This window comes from Diceros bicornis, chromosome 5 (genome assembly GCF_020826845.1).
Source record: "Diceros bicornis minor isolate mBicDic1 chromosome 5, mDicBic1.mat.cur, whole genome shotgun sequence".
Classification (NCBI taxonomy): Eukaryota; Metazoa; Chordata; class Mammalia; order Perissodactyla; family Rhinocerotidae; genus Diceros; species Diceros bicornis.
In genome coordinates, this window is record NC_080744.1 from 71,970,742 (window position 1) to 71,987,667 (window position 16,926).

At 41.7% G+C, this 16,926-nt stretch overlaps 1 protein-coding gene across 3 annotated transcripts in view; it reads right to left on the reverse strand.

Annotated features, from left to right (window-relative positions):
• Positions 1 to 6,169: 6,169 nt before the first annotated feature.
• Positions 6,170 to 16,926, reverse strand: part of MTHFS (methenyltetrahydrofolate synthetase) — a 65,224-nt gene continuing 54,467 nt past the window's right edge. For all 3 annotated transcript variants that reach the window (XM_058542211.1, XM_058542213.1, XM_058542212.1), the window contains exon 3: positions 6,170 to 8,354. In XM_058542211.1, coding sequence (XP_058398194.1) covers positions 8,122 to 8,354 — 233 coding nt within the window. In that variant the 3' untranslated portion in view covers positions 6,170 to 8,121. The remainder of the gene's footprint in view (positions 8,355 to 16,926) is intronic.

Sequence of the window (16,926 nt, forward strand, 5' to 3'; positions counted from 1 at the left end):
TGAAAGGTGACCAAAAAGCTATAGAATCTGCCCAATATATTTTCCTGAACAGGAAGGGGATATCCAAAAGATCTAAAGAAAAAGAATAGAGCTATTTCCTGATTGTACTTACCTGGGTTGACAGTCACCCCTGAAAGTGAATGCAGCCTCTGGTCCTCACCAGATGTTAGCAACTGGTAGACCAGAAAACATATGGGACCAGAGGACACATCTGGGACTAGCTGCACCCCTGCAGAATGCTGCTGGCTTGAGGGCTTATCCCTCCTCTACCCTAAGTAGCTTGGGTATTGGAGGTCAGCTCCAGCAGGTGAAACTCATTGCACCTGCAGACAGCTGGATATGATTTTCATGGCTGGCAAGAAGGGCATTCCAATTTAAGCTGGGCTGCCCCATGTCTGGCTCTGATATTTGCCTATTCCCACATTAGATTTATTTCTGGATATCAGATTTTAGATCCCTGTAGAAGTGTTCCTATAACTTTAGCATGCATAAGAACCCTCTGGGGTACTTGTTTAAAATGCAAATTTCCAGTTCCGTATCCCCAGAGATTCTGATTTAGTAGGTGGTCCATAGAAGACAGCTTGCAAAATAGTGCTCTGGGAAACAGTGCTATCCAAGAGAACTTTCTGTGATAATGGAAATGTTTTATCTCTGTGCTATCCAATTCAGCAGGCACTTAAAATGTAACTAGTGTGACTAAGGAAGTGAATTTTAAATTTTATTTAATTTTAATCAATTTAAATAGCCACATGTGACTAGGACTATCGTATTGGACAACGCAGCTTAGAATCTTGCTACTCAAAGGGCACAGCAAACCCACAGCAGCAGCAGCAGCACCTGGAAGTCTGTTAGAAATGCAGAACTGTCAGGTCCCACTCTAGACCGGAATCAGAATCTAGAATGCAGAATACAGAATCAGAATCTGCACTCTAGCAAGATCCCCAGGTGATCTGTACGTCGATAAAGGTTGATACTCACTTTCTAGAACGTTTTAGTGCCTCACTGAGCTCTCCCGTTCCTGAACCATCCACTATCTGTTAACACACCTCTCTTGTTATAGACTAATTCTAATACTCAATTATATAATCTAGTTCTTGCCAGAATATTGAATTCTGATAGAAATAGCATTATTGGTCTGGAAGGAATAAGAGGAGTGTGTGTGTGTGTGTGTGTGTGTGTGTGTGTCTTGAGAGAGAGAGAAAGAGAGAGAGAGAGGTATAAAGGGAGGTTGTAGCCAAGTTGGAAAAGGTCCTATATGCAAGCATATAGGTTTGCACCTTATTCTTTGGGCAACAGAGAACCATTAAAAGCTGTTAAGCAGGGAAGTGACACAAGTAAAGTTATATTTTATGACAATAATGCATGGATATAGCAGATGGTCTAGAGGAGATAGCCACACAGATAACCCATCTGCATGGTCCATTGGTTCCTATATTAAGTATAATTACAGGGTGTAGCGCTTGCTATCTTATCTTATCCTTAGGTTGGAGGAATAAGAAAAATTTAGGACTTACAGCAATATATCTATTCTACAGCATCAACACCCACAAGTGTCCCAACCCAGATCTTCAGAACAATATAGTATAATAGGAAATAACAAATATTTTTTGCATTTCAATCCTGAAGATATTATTTCTCAGTGATAAACCAAATCTTCGCCATTTATAGTAGTGAACTCTTCGGGATCTGACTCACCATTGAAACAGTTGTTTGCTTTGAAAGTATACTTTTTAAATATATCATTTTAAGACTAAAAGTATAGACATGATATTCACAGGACACATAATAATCGGAACAATGAAACACGATGGATTTTCCTTCTGATATCTTGTTCATTGGTATTCATGTGTCTGTTGTCACAACAAGCGACAAATATTAAAATGAAAAGCAGCTGCAACTGGTAGTGGGAAGAGGAATAAAATGCAAAGAGGAGAAGTGGGGGATTTAAAAAGTGTTTCTAGTCTTTTATCTAGCCTCAGAAATCCTTTGATGTACCCAGAGGGTGGATCCTGGTTAGCCAGAGGAAGTCTGAAAGGAAAAAAGCTCAAAGACAGGGATCTCTTGTTTCCTAGGAGACAGGGTTCTTTAAGCCACTTAAAGGAGTTATTCCTTCTACTCAAATATTGTGGGCAAGATAACAGCCCCAACCAGAGCATTCAGATGGAAGGCTAGGAGACTGGAAACTGGTATTGGGCACAGGGGACCAGAAAGATGAAGGTATCACGGGGAGGCCAGCACCAGCAAGAGGCTGGACACATCTACACAGTCAGTAGGAGCCAAAAGAGAGGAGAGGCTGATGCAGTCAGTGGCCCTGCGGCTCAGGCATAGTCTCTTAGCGGAGGGACCAGTGAACCTAACCCCCTCTACCCATCCAGCTAGGAGTACAAGTCCTTAGAGCAAGGGTCTCCAAACAGATGACACACCCCAGGAAGCAGGCAGGTGATCCACTGGGGTTTGGGAAGAAGAAACTTTGTCTTTAAAAGAAAAGAAATTAAGTTTTGCTAAAAGTTAGAATACAGATTGACCTTGGCCCCTCACTCCATCTGCACATCAGAAGGTCCCATGTCAGGTCAGTAGGAAGCTGTGCTAGGGGAAAAGAGCAGTTGGATAAAGTGGGAGGGGGTGTTTAGCTGCTTTGGGCGTATTGAGATGTATTGTTGTTTTTCTATATTCCAAGGCACGTGGATTTACCTATTATACTACGTAGTTTTCACTAAACCAACCCTCTAAAAATGGGTAAGTGGCTTAAAAAGACTCTTGCAAAGAAATAGCAGAGCAAAGATAATTCTAATAATACAAGCACAAGCGAGCAACAATAGCTGATACTTCTGTTCCTGGTAAAAGCTATTCATCAGCCATACAACAAGAAAAAAACAGTAAAATTTACCAAGAATGAGCACAAAAATTTGAAATTATCACAAAGATATGTCGAAGTAGGGATACGTGTTCACCGTGGTTAATGACAAATCTTGCTCTACATATGCACAGTGAAAAGTGTGACGCCTTCACCATTAGCCGAAGCTACAGATCCAGAAGATGCAGACAAATCTCCACAATGTTTTCAGTAATATTCAATTATCATAAAATACTAACTCTAATATATCTTAACATTCACTAAATATAATAAAAAATGTTTATGTCTGTCTTTTAAGTTTTCTCCCTTAATAGCAAAAAACAAAAAGTAGCACACCATTCAGAAAAGATTTGTTCTTTCTGCCGTGGAAATATGGATCATATACTTGTGAAACAATTTAGGGGAAAAAAAAAACGTGATGCGTCTTTTTGGTCAGGAAGTCCTACCGGACAACATTTAGAAAACACTGCTGAAAATCTCGAGAAATAAGTACAGGAATAAATTTTTCAGGGTGGGAGGTTGGATGAAAGGACAGATGTTTCCAACACGTTCCAGTTTGCAGTATCACTACAAGAAGAAAGATATTAAAGTAGGGGAGGGGATATATACCTCAAAATTAATTGACTGAAAAAAACCACTATGTTTTATGGGAAAACTATTTAAGTCTAACCCCTGATGGAATGGCTACTTTGACTGGAATTTTTTTAAAAGGGAGAGGATGGTGGATTCCTTGTTAAGAGACTCAGCAATAATATCACTACATAATTTATGGACAAGAAACCCACCACATGCTGAGGGTAGCAGTGAACTTTATAAAATTAAAACCTTTAAGATACAGTAGAATACTCACAGTACTTTGCAATATGATAGGAAGTACCCATGAGAAACATTTTGATTCACCTCAATTTCTCTGATTATCTCAAGATAAATTTTTTGGTTTTTTTTTGCTGAGGAAGATTTGCCCTGAGCTAACATCTGTTGCCAATCTTCCTCTATTTTTTGCTTGAGGAAGATTAGCCCTGAGCTAACACCTGTGCCAATCTTACTCTATTGTGGTATGTGGGTCACTGCCACAGCACGGCTGATGAGTGGTGTCTGTCTGCGCCCAGGATCCGAACCCGCAAACCTGGGCCGCCGAAGTGGAGCACGCTGAACCCAACCACTACGGGGCCAGCCCCCAAGATAAGATACTTTTAAAAGAGCCATTAAGTTTAAAGATGAGTTTTGCACATATTTTTTACACAAAGGTGAGTGTCCCAAATTTTCTGACCTTTCTGAGATTATAAATGGCCGCCAGTAAATTGCTACCTAGGCAAATATCTCCAAAAAATAAATACATTTAATTTGAATCTTCAGGGTAAGGCATGTTTCCTCAAAAGACAGAAAGGAACTTCTTTCAGAAAGAGACTTGTGATGTGCCGAGAGCAGACTGAAAATGGTTATTCGGAAATGTTTTCATCATTATATGATTATGTTGCCAAAAACTATTCATGACACCTATAAACACTTTCATATCTGCACAACTAAAATACTTGAAAGCACAATTTTTCTAACTTGGTTTAAAATATTTCAAGGGGTTTCAATAAGTTGTGAACCCATTTGTTAACAAAGTAACTGTATGGCACCTTCTGATTAATATGCAAGAATGACTGATCCACATCAAGAAAACAGATATGTACTAGCCCAATCTCAATTAAAAAAAACTTTGCAGAATTGGTAGATAGAACTGAAAAGTCTAGTAAATGTAGTACTGCTTCCATGTGGATCTCCTTATCTCTAGAAGACACCTATTTCAGTTATAAGTCGTTAAAAGCAAATATTGAAATAAACTGAAATTAGAACCAGACTTTTGAATCATTCAAAAGGGGTTAAAGTAAGGGTTTTCAAAAAACAATAAATTTCACAAAAATTTCTATCACACTGCTTTCTCTTTTAAAAATCAAGTAGATTATAAATTATAGAAAATATATTCTGGCTCTCTGGGGCTGCAGGACGCCTGAACGCCTGGCGCCTGAGGCCAACGCTGCCAGGATGGTGGAGGGAGTGGGGCTCTGTTCTCACCTTTCGATAAAACTGTTGGTTTAACTCAAAAAAAAAAAAGGAAAGAAAATATGTTCTGTTTCAATTACCTCATCCTTTTCCTTTTTGTGTATGTTTTCTAATGTGTATAAGACATTATTATTTGGAAAGAAATTTATTTATTTTTAAGCATATAAACAAACATTTATTTGGGGCGGGTGCTCACAGGGATTAGCAACTGCCCTTAAAGGGCAGGGGGGCTGCGACCGCCTGTGCATAGGAGGGGAGATGATCACAAAGATGCAAAGAAGGAAAGCAGTAACGAGGCCAGGTAGCAACGATAATGCGACACACACATATAAGGACTGGCAGAGGAAGGCAATGCAACCGCAGTTAACAGAACACCTGTTCTAGAACAATCCAACCCTGAGACAATGCTGAAAGGATAGAATCTCAGCAGCAAATAGCAACCAACGTAAAAACCAGCAAGTGCAAAACACAGGGCAATAAGCACACTGGTTCATTCCCTCATCAAGAATTTACTGGCTATTTACTTTGTGCTCGAGCCTCTGGTAGGTCCTGGAGTAAACCACAAATTTGGCAGAGAATTTGCCTTTGAGGAGTTCACAGGCAAGTGGAGGAAATAAGCATGTAAACATATGATTAAAATGCAGCACGATTCACTGAATTTCAACGATCTCCAAAAGAAAAAAAGAACAGGGACCAGGAACTGAGCTTCTGCATCAAGCCACCCATGCCCAGACATATTTTCTTAGTAGGACTTTATGATTGAATGTGCACTGTTCTTACTGATATCTGTTAGATCGACTAGAACTTCACAGAGGTTACTTTCTAGCTAAATTAAGCACAGTTCTTTAGAATAGGCAGCAATCACTGACATATGTTGGGGCTCCGATATATTTCCAATTCCCCAACACTAAAATTGTTTCTGTTCACATCTAGTCGCCATTTCTCTCCTACCTGGATAATCCCCTCACCTGAGACTCTCATCATGCTGGCTCGAGGCCCTGCCCCCTGCATCTGCTAATGTGCTAGTCAGAGTTACAGTGTCGCTATCACCTGCATCATCGGGGCTTTCTCTCCCTTTTCAATACCGTCTGCACAATGACCACTGCTCATTACTGCTCATTAGGAAATGGCCCTCTTTCCAGATGAGAGACCCTGCAGACCTCTGACTTTCCTGAATCTCAGCACCTTGGGTCTTCTGGCAAGTCGACTCTGTATTCTGTCTGTACTTGAGGAGCTGGGGAGTGTTTTTTAAATGCTCTCCTTGGGTAAAATAACAGATTGAGTTCAATGGTGCTTAAGTTTCCAGGCCTGTAGCAGCTGGGGGATTTTACTGTTTAACCATTTCAGCCCTCAACAGTCGTGTCAGCTGTATTAACATTCACCCTAACCTTATGGTTGAAGTAACCCTTAACAAGGTTTCTAACCAGCACAGTCATATGATTTTATAGCTTGCAGACATCCTGTTTCCCTCCCATTTCTCACTGTTCATATTATATTGTGAACGTTCAATTTCAGCTCAATTGACATTTTTAAAGTGTTTTTACTTTTGTGCACAAAACATCAAATCATATGCTATTATCCAAAGAATCTGGATCCATGCTTCAAAAGAAACACTTCCAAATGTATTCAATTAACTCATTCAAAAAAATTTTCAAACATCCACTATATGCCTTGGTGTCTACTAAGCATGAGAAATATAAAGACTATCCCTGCTCTTTGGAGCTCACAGTCTGGTGAAGGGGACGGATATGACAATCAATAATTGATATGTAGGACCATATGATAAAGAGGACAATGGCCAGGGCTATTTAGACAAGTGAAGGAACATTAACTCTGCTCGAGAACACAGAGGAAGACTTTACAGAAGAGATGACACTGGAGCTGAGTCTTGAAAGATAAACAGGAGTTTTCCAGATGAACAAAAGAGGAAAGGGCATTGCAGACAGAGGAAAAAGCACGCTTACAAGGTGCAAAGGGCAGAAGAAGCCTGCAACGTTCAGGGAACTACGTGTACATTTGTACAAGTGGTGCAGAAGGAGAATACGGGAGTGGGGAGAGAAGAGGCTAGAAAAAGACAGGTGGGAGACCTCGTTTAAGGGGCTTTGTACACAAGAGAAGGCATGTGGTCATTACCCAGGAGGCTCTGAACAGCCACTGAAAGATTCCAATCAGTGGTGCTTTACAATCAGATTCATGTTTTATAAAATCACTTTGACTATAGTTTGAGAAACAAATTGGAGAGGTCCAGACTGAAGCCAGAGAAGCCAGGGATGAGGCTCTTGCCAAGTTCAGCTTAGAAATTCTGAGCAGCTAGACAAAAGGAACAACAGGATGATGGAGAGGAGAGGACAGATGTAAGAGGCATTTCAGAGGCAAAATCAACAGGACCTGGTGACAGGCTGGACATGGGGTGTGAGTGAGAGAGCAGTGTCTAGGAAGACTCCTGGGTTTTTGGTTATAACCAAATCTTCCCCCACAACATTACCACTCCCTAGCTGTGATGCCATCTGCCAACTTTCAGCCCACAGCAGATTTCATTTCTAAAGCAGAAAACACAAATAAACAGAAACAATTTCTAACTTACAGGATATCAGATCTCAAACTCATAAGTAACTGACATACAGATCAGCAGAGATGGAAACCAAACAGGTGAAATTTAAATCATAAAAAATTCCAGTCCATTAACCACCAAAAGCTATAAAGTATCAGACATAAAATTTCAGGGTCAGTAAATAAAGTCGTGATGAAGTGGTATAACATTCTTGGGGAACTGTGTATGCAAAGCAAACACCAACAAATCAATTAATAATTGCAGAGTCGCCACATGCCTGCCAGAGACTGAGCAGGCTTATGATAGGACTTAATGAAATAGTGTCCGCTCCCAATGAGCTTACCTTCCTTTCACACTCTGAGTTGGAGCCCAGTTCTTCATAAATATTTAACTTAAATTTCAAAGCAGAAAGATCAGCTTGTCACGTTAATACCAGGAAGTTAACCTGAAAACCATATGGCAATGGCCTCCATTTTAATTAACATTCTACTATTCTATTGATTTTTAAAGATGGTTTTATGTTAGGTATTTTATAATTACATTAAAAACAACACAGTCCGGATTCACATTAGTGTGCCATTTCAAGTAATTTTTGACAAGGGAAAATACACGTATTCTGCTTTTCTCTGGTACAAAACACTGATTATTTGGCTGTAGTCATCAGGACTTAAGATGCTGAGGAGTCTTCGTAAAGGACTTCATCCACCTTCATGTCATTTTCGTCCACAGGGACCTGGAGGCAAATCTGTTCTTTGAAAGCCAAGGCCAGGGTGTAAGGCTTCACTGCCCCATGCTGCAGACAGCGCTTCAGGTAGGTGTCATAGTAGCCCTTGCCCCTCCCCAACCGGTTGCCATGCTTGTCAAACCCAAGACCTGGCATGAAGATGAGATCAAGTCCCCCTGCAGAAAAGAAGAACAAATTTACGAGGGTTAATGGTTTCTGAAAGACTGATCACTCTAGGATCTGGGATCTGGTTTTTATTTTTTAATGACACCTATTCTTCCTCTGATTTCTAAAGAAATGCATGATCACTCTAGAAAATCCAAAAAGCACAGAGTCCGACAAAGAAGGAAATAAAAATGACTCAGCAACCCAGTAAGTCCATCATCCATCCTTCCAGTTCTTTTACATATCTAGGTACAAAAATGCCAGATTCCCAGGCCCCATCCACACCTAGTTAAAGAGAATCTCCAGGGACAGGGCCTAAGAACTTCTTTCTTTCTTCCCTTCTTCCCTTCTTCCCTCCCTTCCTCCCTTCCTTCCTTCCTTTCTTTCTCTAAGCATCCAGGTGATTCTCCACCCCTGCCAGGTTGGGAGGCCAGTGTCCAGGATAAGGGCAACAGGAAGAGTAGGAGAGGGTCAGAAAGAAGCCAGAAAGAATGAAGCTGTCCTCAAAGTCAGCGAGTAGGAAGAGAGTTAGCTGTCAAGAGAACCAAGCTACCCTCTTCATTTCCTCTCCCACTGGAGAGGCAAGGCCAGGTTGTCAGGTTTTCCTGGATTCATGTGAGAGTGACCTTTGACCTACTCAGGGACTTTTCAGAGGTACAAGATGGGGCCCCATAATTGGTGCTCTGGCTGGAACGCTCCAAGGGAACACAAAGACCAGAACCGGCCATGGCATCATCAGGACAGAGCAGGTTGCTGGGGCTCAGGGTGGAAGGCAGAGTCTTGGAAACTATAAAAACCTGACCACAGTGAAAGGTGTGGGGGGACTCCTATGAAGAAGGCAAGGAAGGTCACAAGGTGGAGGATCTCCATGGATTTTGTGAGGCCTAGGGAATGCTCCACCAGCCCCTGGCAGGGAGCATGATGGACCAGCACTACTCAAGAGCCACATTACACGTCCAATCCTGTGGTCTGTCCTGTGACCTTCCTGCCCTGGGCTTTGGCCTCCTGAAGGCTGTCCTAGGGGCTTCTGGGTGACCTACAGTTTAGCCATTGACTAACCACTCATACAGCACTGCTGGCAAGCACATACAAGGGTTAGAAGCCATAAATTCTCCAGAACAGGGTGTTCGGAGTAGAGATGTTCAGACCGCCAGCTAGGCTGGGCCCCGCTATCAGCAGCTGTTCTGACTACCTGCAGAATTGTGAGGTGAACTCACCTCTCTGGCTCCCAGCACACTTGTCAACCCCTGCCTGCCAAAATCCAGCAGAGCACGTCTCAGATTACAGTCATGATCCTCTCGCGTAGACCTGCTTGTCTATGCCAATCCCAACTGGCTAAAAGGCCCTGCTACCGAGCTTCACCTTTCCTCCTTGTCCCTGTCCTGGCAACCTTTCTCTCTTGGGAGTAAGAGTGGCTTGTGCATGTAGACTTTGCTCCCTCCATGTCCTCCTTCTGTTGCCAGAGCACACCCAGGCTTCAAGTTCAGCTCTGTCTTCTGTACCCAGAACTCACACACACACACACACACACACACACACACACACACACACAATCTTTTTCTAGGCTTCCTGCCCCTTTACAGTGCGGCAAGGTGGTCAAGTCCTCTGGGAGATACACAGCCCCTGCCCTTCAGAAGACAAGAGTTTAGTTAACATAAAATACGCACACGTGTAACATCCACTCCAATGCAAGGCAGCGGTCTCTGCCAATTGCCCCAAAGCAATAGAGACAGGAAGTGCCGGAGACTTCAGCAGAGGGACAGCCACTCTGGCTGGGTGGTCAGGGAAGGATCCATGGGGAACTTTGACTTGACCTAGATTTTTCAGGATATGTCAGAGTTGGGTCTGAGTATGTTTCAGAAACCAAGGGAAGGGTGGCAGGAGCAGGGTGATGAGAAGGGAATAGGGCAGAAGGACCAGGCTGAGGAGTAACAGAAGACATGGTGCAGAGTTTGTCAGGTAGTGGCATGGAGATCTGGGAATTAAAGGCAAAGTAACCCCTACAACTCAGTAACAAAAAACCAAACAACCTGATTAAAAAGTAGACGAAGGACTTGAATAGACATTTCTCTAAAGAAGACATAAAAATGGCCACGAGGTATATGAAAAAACATTCAACAACACTAATCATCAGGGAAATGCAAATCAACTTCATACCTATTAGGATGTTCATTATAAAAAAGAAAAAACAGAAAATAATAAATGCTGGTGAGGATGTGGAGAAATCAGAACCGGTGTGCATTGTTACTAGGAATATAAAAAGGTGCAGCTGCTATGGAAAACAGTGTGGAGGTTCCTCAAAAAATTAAAAATAGAACTACCATAGGAGCCAGCAATCCCACTTCTGGGTATTTATCCAAAAGAATTGAAATCAGGGTCTTAAAGGGATATTTGCACACTCAGGTTCACTGCAGCATTATTTACAATAGCCAAGAGGCAGAAACAACCTAAATGTCCACTGAAGAATGAATGAACTATAAAATGTAGTACATACAACAGAATATTATTCAGCCAAGAAAAAGAAGGAAACCTTGTTATATGCTGCAACATGGAAGAACCCCGAGGACATTAGTTTAAGCAAAATAAGCCAGTTGCAGAAGCACAATACTGCATGATTATACTTATACGAGGTATCTCAAGTAGCCAAACTCACAGAAAGTAGAAGGAGAGTTGCCAGAGGCTGAGGGGAAGAGGAAATGCGGAGTTGCTGTTCAATGGGTGTAAGTTTCAGTCACACAAGATGAAAAAGTTCTAGAGATGTGCTGTACAACATTGTGCTTATAGTTAACAATACTGTACCATAAACTTAAAAATGTGTTAACAGGGCAGATCTCATGTTATACGTTATTTACCACAATTTTTTTAAAAAGGCAAAGACACCAAAAGGAAATCCAGGAGAACAGTCAGATTTTCCACCAGAAAGAACACATAAGAAAGAAAACGTAGAACTTCAGAGCATCCGCCTGTAGGCAGCTGGTAGAAGAGAATGAAGAAAGGAAACAGGTAAGAAAATAACATTCTCAAATCCCTCGAGTTAGAATTCATCTTGCTCCCTCTATTCTTGTTACTCCCTGCACTTTGATTATAGCTCTCTCTAAAGTCTACCTTGTTCTACAGCCGACTGCATGTCTCTGTCTGCCCACCAGACAGAAAATTTCCTTGAGGGCCATAATGTTTTCCAAGTCATCCGTCATGCTTGAATTTTAATAGAATTCTAGGCCAAAGAAACTCTGAAAGACAAGTATATTATCTGCAGAATGGATCAATTCTAGCATGACATCCCCTACTTTAATAACTCCAAGTTATATGGGTTTGGACCAGGGAGGCAAATTATGGGACAAGAAAATGATAAAACCATTATCTTGCATGACTGCTTGTTCAAAGTGAGCTGTACAACTGTTAAGCAAAAAACAGAATGGCTTTGGGATTCTCAGGTGACGAAAGGCTCTGAAATGGCCATTCACAAGCAGGGGTCCTGACAGCCTATACGGGGTGTTGCCATTGGACCCTCTAGCCACAGGACTGGTACTGCTGCTCCCTTCAACCATAGGGTCACCTGTTGCCCCTGGCTTCAGGTCCTTAGGACCCCCTTCCTGGTCTGCTTCTGCTATTTGGTGAATCCAAGTGTTTTCCTTGCTTGACTTCATCCATTTGTTGTCACCCCTGAAGTTCTTCCTGTGCTGTACCACCATCATCACATGCATACCCCCTCTCCCCGCTACACACACACCTGGTGCTCTTCACACTTTCATAACACCGTGCTGCATGCTTTCCCTCCCCAAAGATGAAGGATCCACAGGGCTTGAAAATCACGTACAGGGTCAACAAGCTCCCCTTGCCCATGCTGGTCCCACCTGGGTCATCCCCACTAACAGAGGTAGACCTCAGACCCACCCTAACACACTGCAAGGTCAACACTCAGTAGAGGGATGGAGAGAAAAAGTCTTGGTCCATGGACATGTTCTTTATAAGCCTCTAGCATGGCTCTATTTTTCAAATTTTTCAAAGGCTCATTAAGAGAGGACACTGACATTAGCACAACATGCAAGAGAAGTCAACCTGATCTTGTTTACTCCTGTGTGCACCTGCTTCGCAGGCCCCTGCTAGCACAGAATGTGACCAGCACAGTCAAAGAGCCCCCACTGCATCAGGATTGCAATTCATCATTCAGAAAGTGTTCTCTGGAAGTCACGAGATTGTTCTGCAGAATCATGGTTTGTTGAGTGTTTTTCTCCAGGCTTTCTTGGCTTTCTAAGGTGATTCTGCACTCCAAAACTGCAAAGCTAACCTTCGGAAAGCTCACTCAGCCCCACACATTGTATTTGCTCACCAACATCTGTCTTTTCATTTGGTGCTAGTTCTGAAACACCAGCGCCCTCTGGAGGCAGTCCAGTATGATGATCAGGGACATGGGCCCTGAGGCTATTACTTAGCTGTGTGACTATGGGCAACCTAATATCCTCTCTGTGCTTCAACCTTCCCATATCTAAGATGAAGCTAAAAACAACACCTACTTCACAAGGCTGGTCATGAAAATTAAATTAGATTATGTTTGTAAGCTCCTCAGCACAGTGCTCAGATTACGCCATTTACGAGCATTACATTTATTATGACAGCTTTTCTTGGTTTAATTAAGAAATGTCAGACACTATTTCTTGAGCCAGGTAGCAGGGAAGCGCTAGGAGCTTCTCCAGTGATTTTTAACTTCAAGTGATTTTTAACCAGAGCTTTTACAGCCTTACCTGAGAACTGGCTCTTAAATGTTCCCTCAGCTCCATGGTTTGGAAGAAAACCAGGGGAGACGTGATGGAATAGGGGTTAGCAAACTTTTCCTATAAAAGGCCAGAGAGTAAATCATTCAGGCTTTACAGGCCGCAAGGTCTCTATACAGGCAGGAGAGCAGAGGGGCTGAGTGTGCAGGCTCCGAGACAGGCTGCCTGGGTCTGAATCCCAGCACTGCCACTTATTAGCTAGGAAACATCAGTCAAAATTGCCTTCACCTAAAATCTAAAATGGATAAGCATATTATGACGTAAAGAGTCTCTAAGCTATTAATACCAAATGTCAACTTAATCAGTTGCTGCATGCAGACTCCTTAGGCCACACATCTGATTATAACAACACAGGCACTTCCACCAAACGTGCTTCTAAAACATGAAGCTGAAATCCTAACATAAAATACAGAACCAATAATTCACGATAATAACTCTTGTAGCAGACCTCTCAAAAATCAATACCATATGCTTTGAACTCCTTATGGTTGCCTTAGACAGAAAGATTGAAGTACCACCTCCTTGCATCACTCTTAATAGTAAAACAGTACAGAGCATACAAGGTAATAAACAAAATCATTTATTTATGTGATTACAATCATAAAATATATTTGACTTCTGATTATATATAAAAATTGTGTTTTTAAAAAACATATTTCCCTGCAAATCCATAATGCTCTTAAGGAATATTCAATTAAACCGCCTCATGTAGATGCTAATTTTTTTTTAATGACGTTGTAAATGTACCTTCACTCTTTCTGCCTTTTTGGTCACAACATATTTTGGCCATTTGGGAATCTCCAAGTAGAATCAAACACACTGTAGTAAAAACCACGTATTAAAGACAAGATTATCATGTGATTGATCATTTCTTTGTTGTTATTATAAAATCCTTTCTTTTTACACAGGTCCTAACATTCAAGTCAAAATACAGGGATGTATTTGTCACAAGAGCACTGGGGACAAGTACCCCACACCGTGTAAGGTAGCCATCTCCCTAGTATCCCCAGGTATGACAGGACACTGCACTAATCAGCTAATGAGGAATTCAGAATATAAGACAATTGCTGCATTGTCTTATATTTGTGCCTTATATATTGTGCCTTATATTTGAAACCTAAGTGTTTATGAGTTCAAGGCTTTTATTCAACCCTGTGAACACTGACTGTGTGTTTAAATGAAGGAAGTAGGAGATGACGGGAATTTAGATTCTTCTAGGTAAAGAAATAAACATGAATAGTATTTGGTGACTTAGCTGCCGAGGATCTCTCTAACAGCATCTCCTCCTACCTAACCCAGAGAGCCTAGAAAAATATCAAGGACAATAGGACAGAATTCAAGTTAAGATGGATTATAAGGACCAATCACCCCTCTACCTATAATACCGGTAAAGCCCTATAAGGATATCTCAGGAAGGATCCAAAATAAACTGGCAACAGTGGCTGGCTCTGGAGAAAGGAATTGGGGAACAGGAGGACTAAGATGAGAAAGATACTTTATACTTTCACTCCATCCTTTTGTGCAACTTCAATATTTTTACCATGTGTATATATAACCAAATTTTTTTAAACTCTTTTAAAATATCAACCATCTAGCATTTCCAGGACAAGAACCTTGGAGGCAGTACAGCACGGCAGCTGAGTGTGCAGGCCTCCAGAGAGACTGCTTGAGTTTGAATCCCAAAGTAGCTTACTAGCTAAGAAACACGAATCAAGTTACTTAACCTCTCCTAAAACTCCTTTTCTTCTCCTTAAGATGGAAATAATACTACTACGTACTTTAATAGAGTGACTGAATAGATAAATAAATAAATGGAGGTATGCAAAAACTCTAGTAAGTGTTCAATAAACGCTAGCTATTATTATACTTAGGGGTGTGAATAATACTTATTCTCTTTCTGTTGACTCTGAAAGTTATTTCTTTTTGAGTACTCAAAACTCCTAACACTAACACTCCAAAAGAGTTAAATTATGCAGATTTCCTATTAGCTCAAACTACCTGCAAGGGTGGGTATGACTCTCTACTGTCACCTGCTGTCAGCTAGAAACACGCAGGCCAGAGACGTCCATTAAGAGATAGCTGGAGCCCTGAGCAGAGCAGGGAGCCATGATGACTCTCTGAAATATGAAGTCTCTGAAATGAGTGCTGTGGAAAAGATTCCCCCTGTTACAAATGGTCTTTCCCTTTACAAAGGATTCTTTGAGGAGAATCTGTTCACAAACCAAGGAAAATGGAGTCGCTCTTTTACAATCCCTTTCAGCACTTAAAAGCCATGTGCTAGACATTGTGCTAATGCACTTCACAGAGACAACCTCATTTCATCTTCCCAACAGTCCTATGAGATAGCTATTATCATCCCCTTGCTCAAATGGGAAAACCAAAGGTCAAAGAGATGATGTAATTTGTCCAAAGTCATACAGCTAGTAAATGCAAGAGCTGGAATGTGAACTTTAATTTCTTAGCTCTTGTGAAGTGTGGAAGCTCTTTGTTTCTTGACTGGAGAAGGAAAGCAGACAAGGAACATTGTCCTCATCTGCCTCGGTGCAGGGATCAGTCAAACTGGACACAACATCATATCAGTCAGGTGGCCATAGTGAGGGGCAGATGACACACTCAAACTGGGCAAGTGAGAGTAGTTTAATAATGGGATGATTCAAAGGGTAGGTAGGGCAGTGAGGAAGCAGTAGTGGTGGTGCAGTCCCCCACAGTAATAACTGCTGGGGAGCCTTGACCACTCCCAGGCCTGAAGGTGCAAGGGGTGGGGGTGGGGAGGGCGAGGTTACAGGCACCAAAAGGGCTGCAATTAGAGGGACTAGCTGACAGGATTGAGGCTCTTGGCAGACGAAGCACTGGGGGAGGGGGACAACAGGGGAGTAAACACCCCATCTCACTCTCCCACACCCCTGGGTCTCCACTGGCCCCCCTCATTGGCTGAAGAACCAGAAACTTGGGTGAGGGCACCTGTTGATGTAGTCCATACAGGTAGACCTTCCCGGGTCCTAAGCAAGTGGAAAAGGCAGACAGTGGATCTGGAGGGGCCAAGTGAAAGGATCCAGCAAAAGATTTACATATGGCTATTATCAGTGGTAACCTCTGGGTTTCGGGATTTGGGCTTATTTTTTATTTCTTCTTTATACCTCTCTGTATTGCTTGAGTATATCTTATCTTTGCAATCAGAACAAAGCTATTTTCCTTTGGAAAATTCATCTTTATGAATACTCAGAAAAATTTCCAGCCTTCTTTTGAAGATGTACTTCAAACATTAGTTATTTTTCTTAAGTGTTTCTTATTATATCATAAGGCTAGCATCGTATATAGAAAATATAGTCATTACCTGGTATCTGAGGGGGATTGGTTCCAGGACCCCCGCGGATGCCAAAATCTATGGATGCTTAAGTCCCTTATATAAAATGGGGTAGTATTTGCAGATAACCTACACACATATTCCTATACTTTAAATCATCTCTAGACTACTTATAATACCTAATAAATGTAAATGTTCTGTAAATGGTTGTTATACTGTATTGTTTAGGGAATAATGACCAAAAAAAAAGTCTGTACACGTGCAGTACAGACGCAACCATTGTAGGCCTTTCAATTCGCAGTTGGTTGAATCTGCGGATGCAGACCGGGCGGATATTAAGGGCCAACTTTAACTCCAAAACTGTAAGTCAGCAGGAAATGATCATTTGATTTACATTATTTTCTTAATTATCATCATCATCACCATCACCACAAACAACAACTACCAACTGTCTCCTATGTTAAAGATAGCAAGCTAGGTGCCAAAGACCAAAAAAAGTAGAAGTGA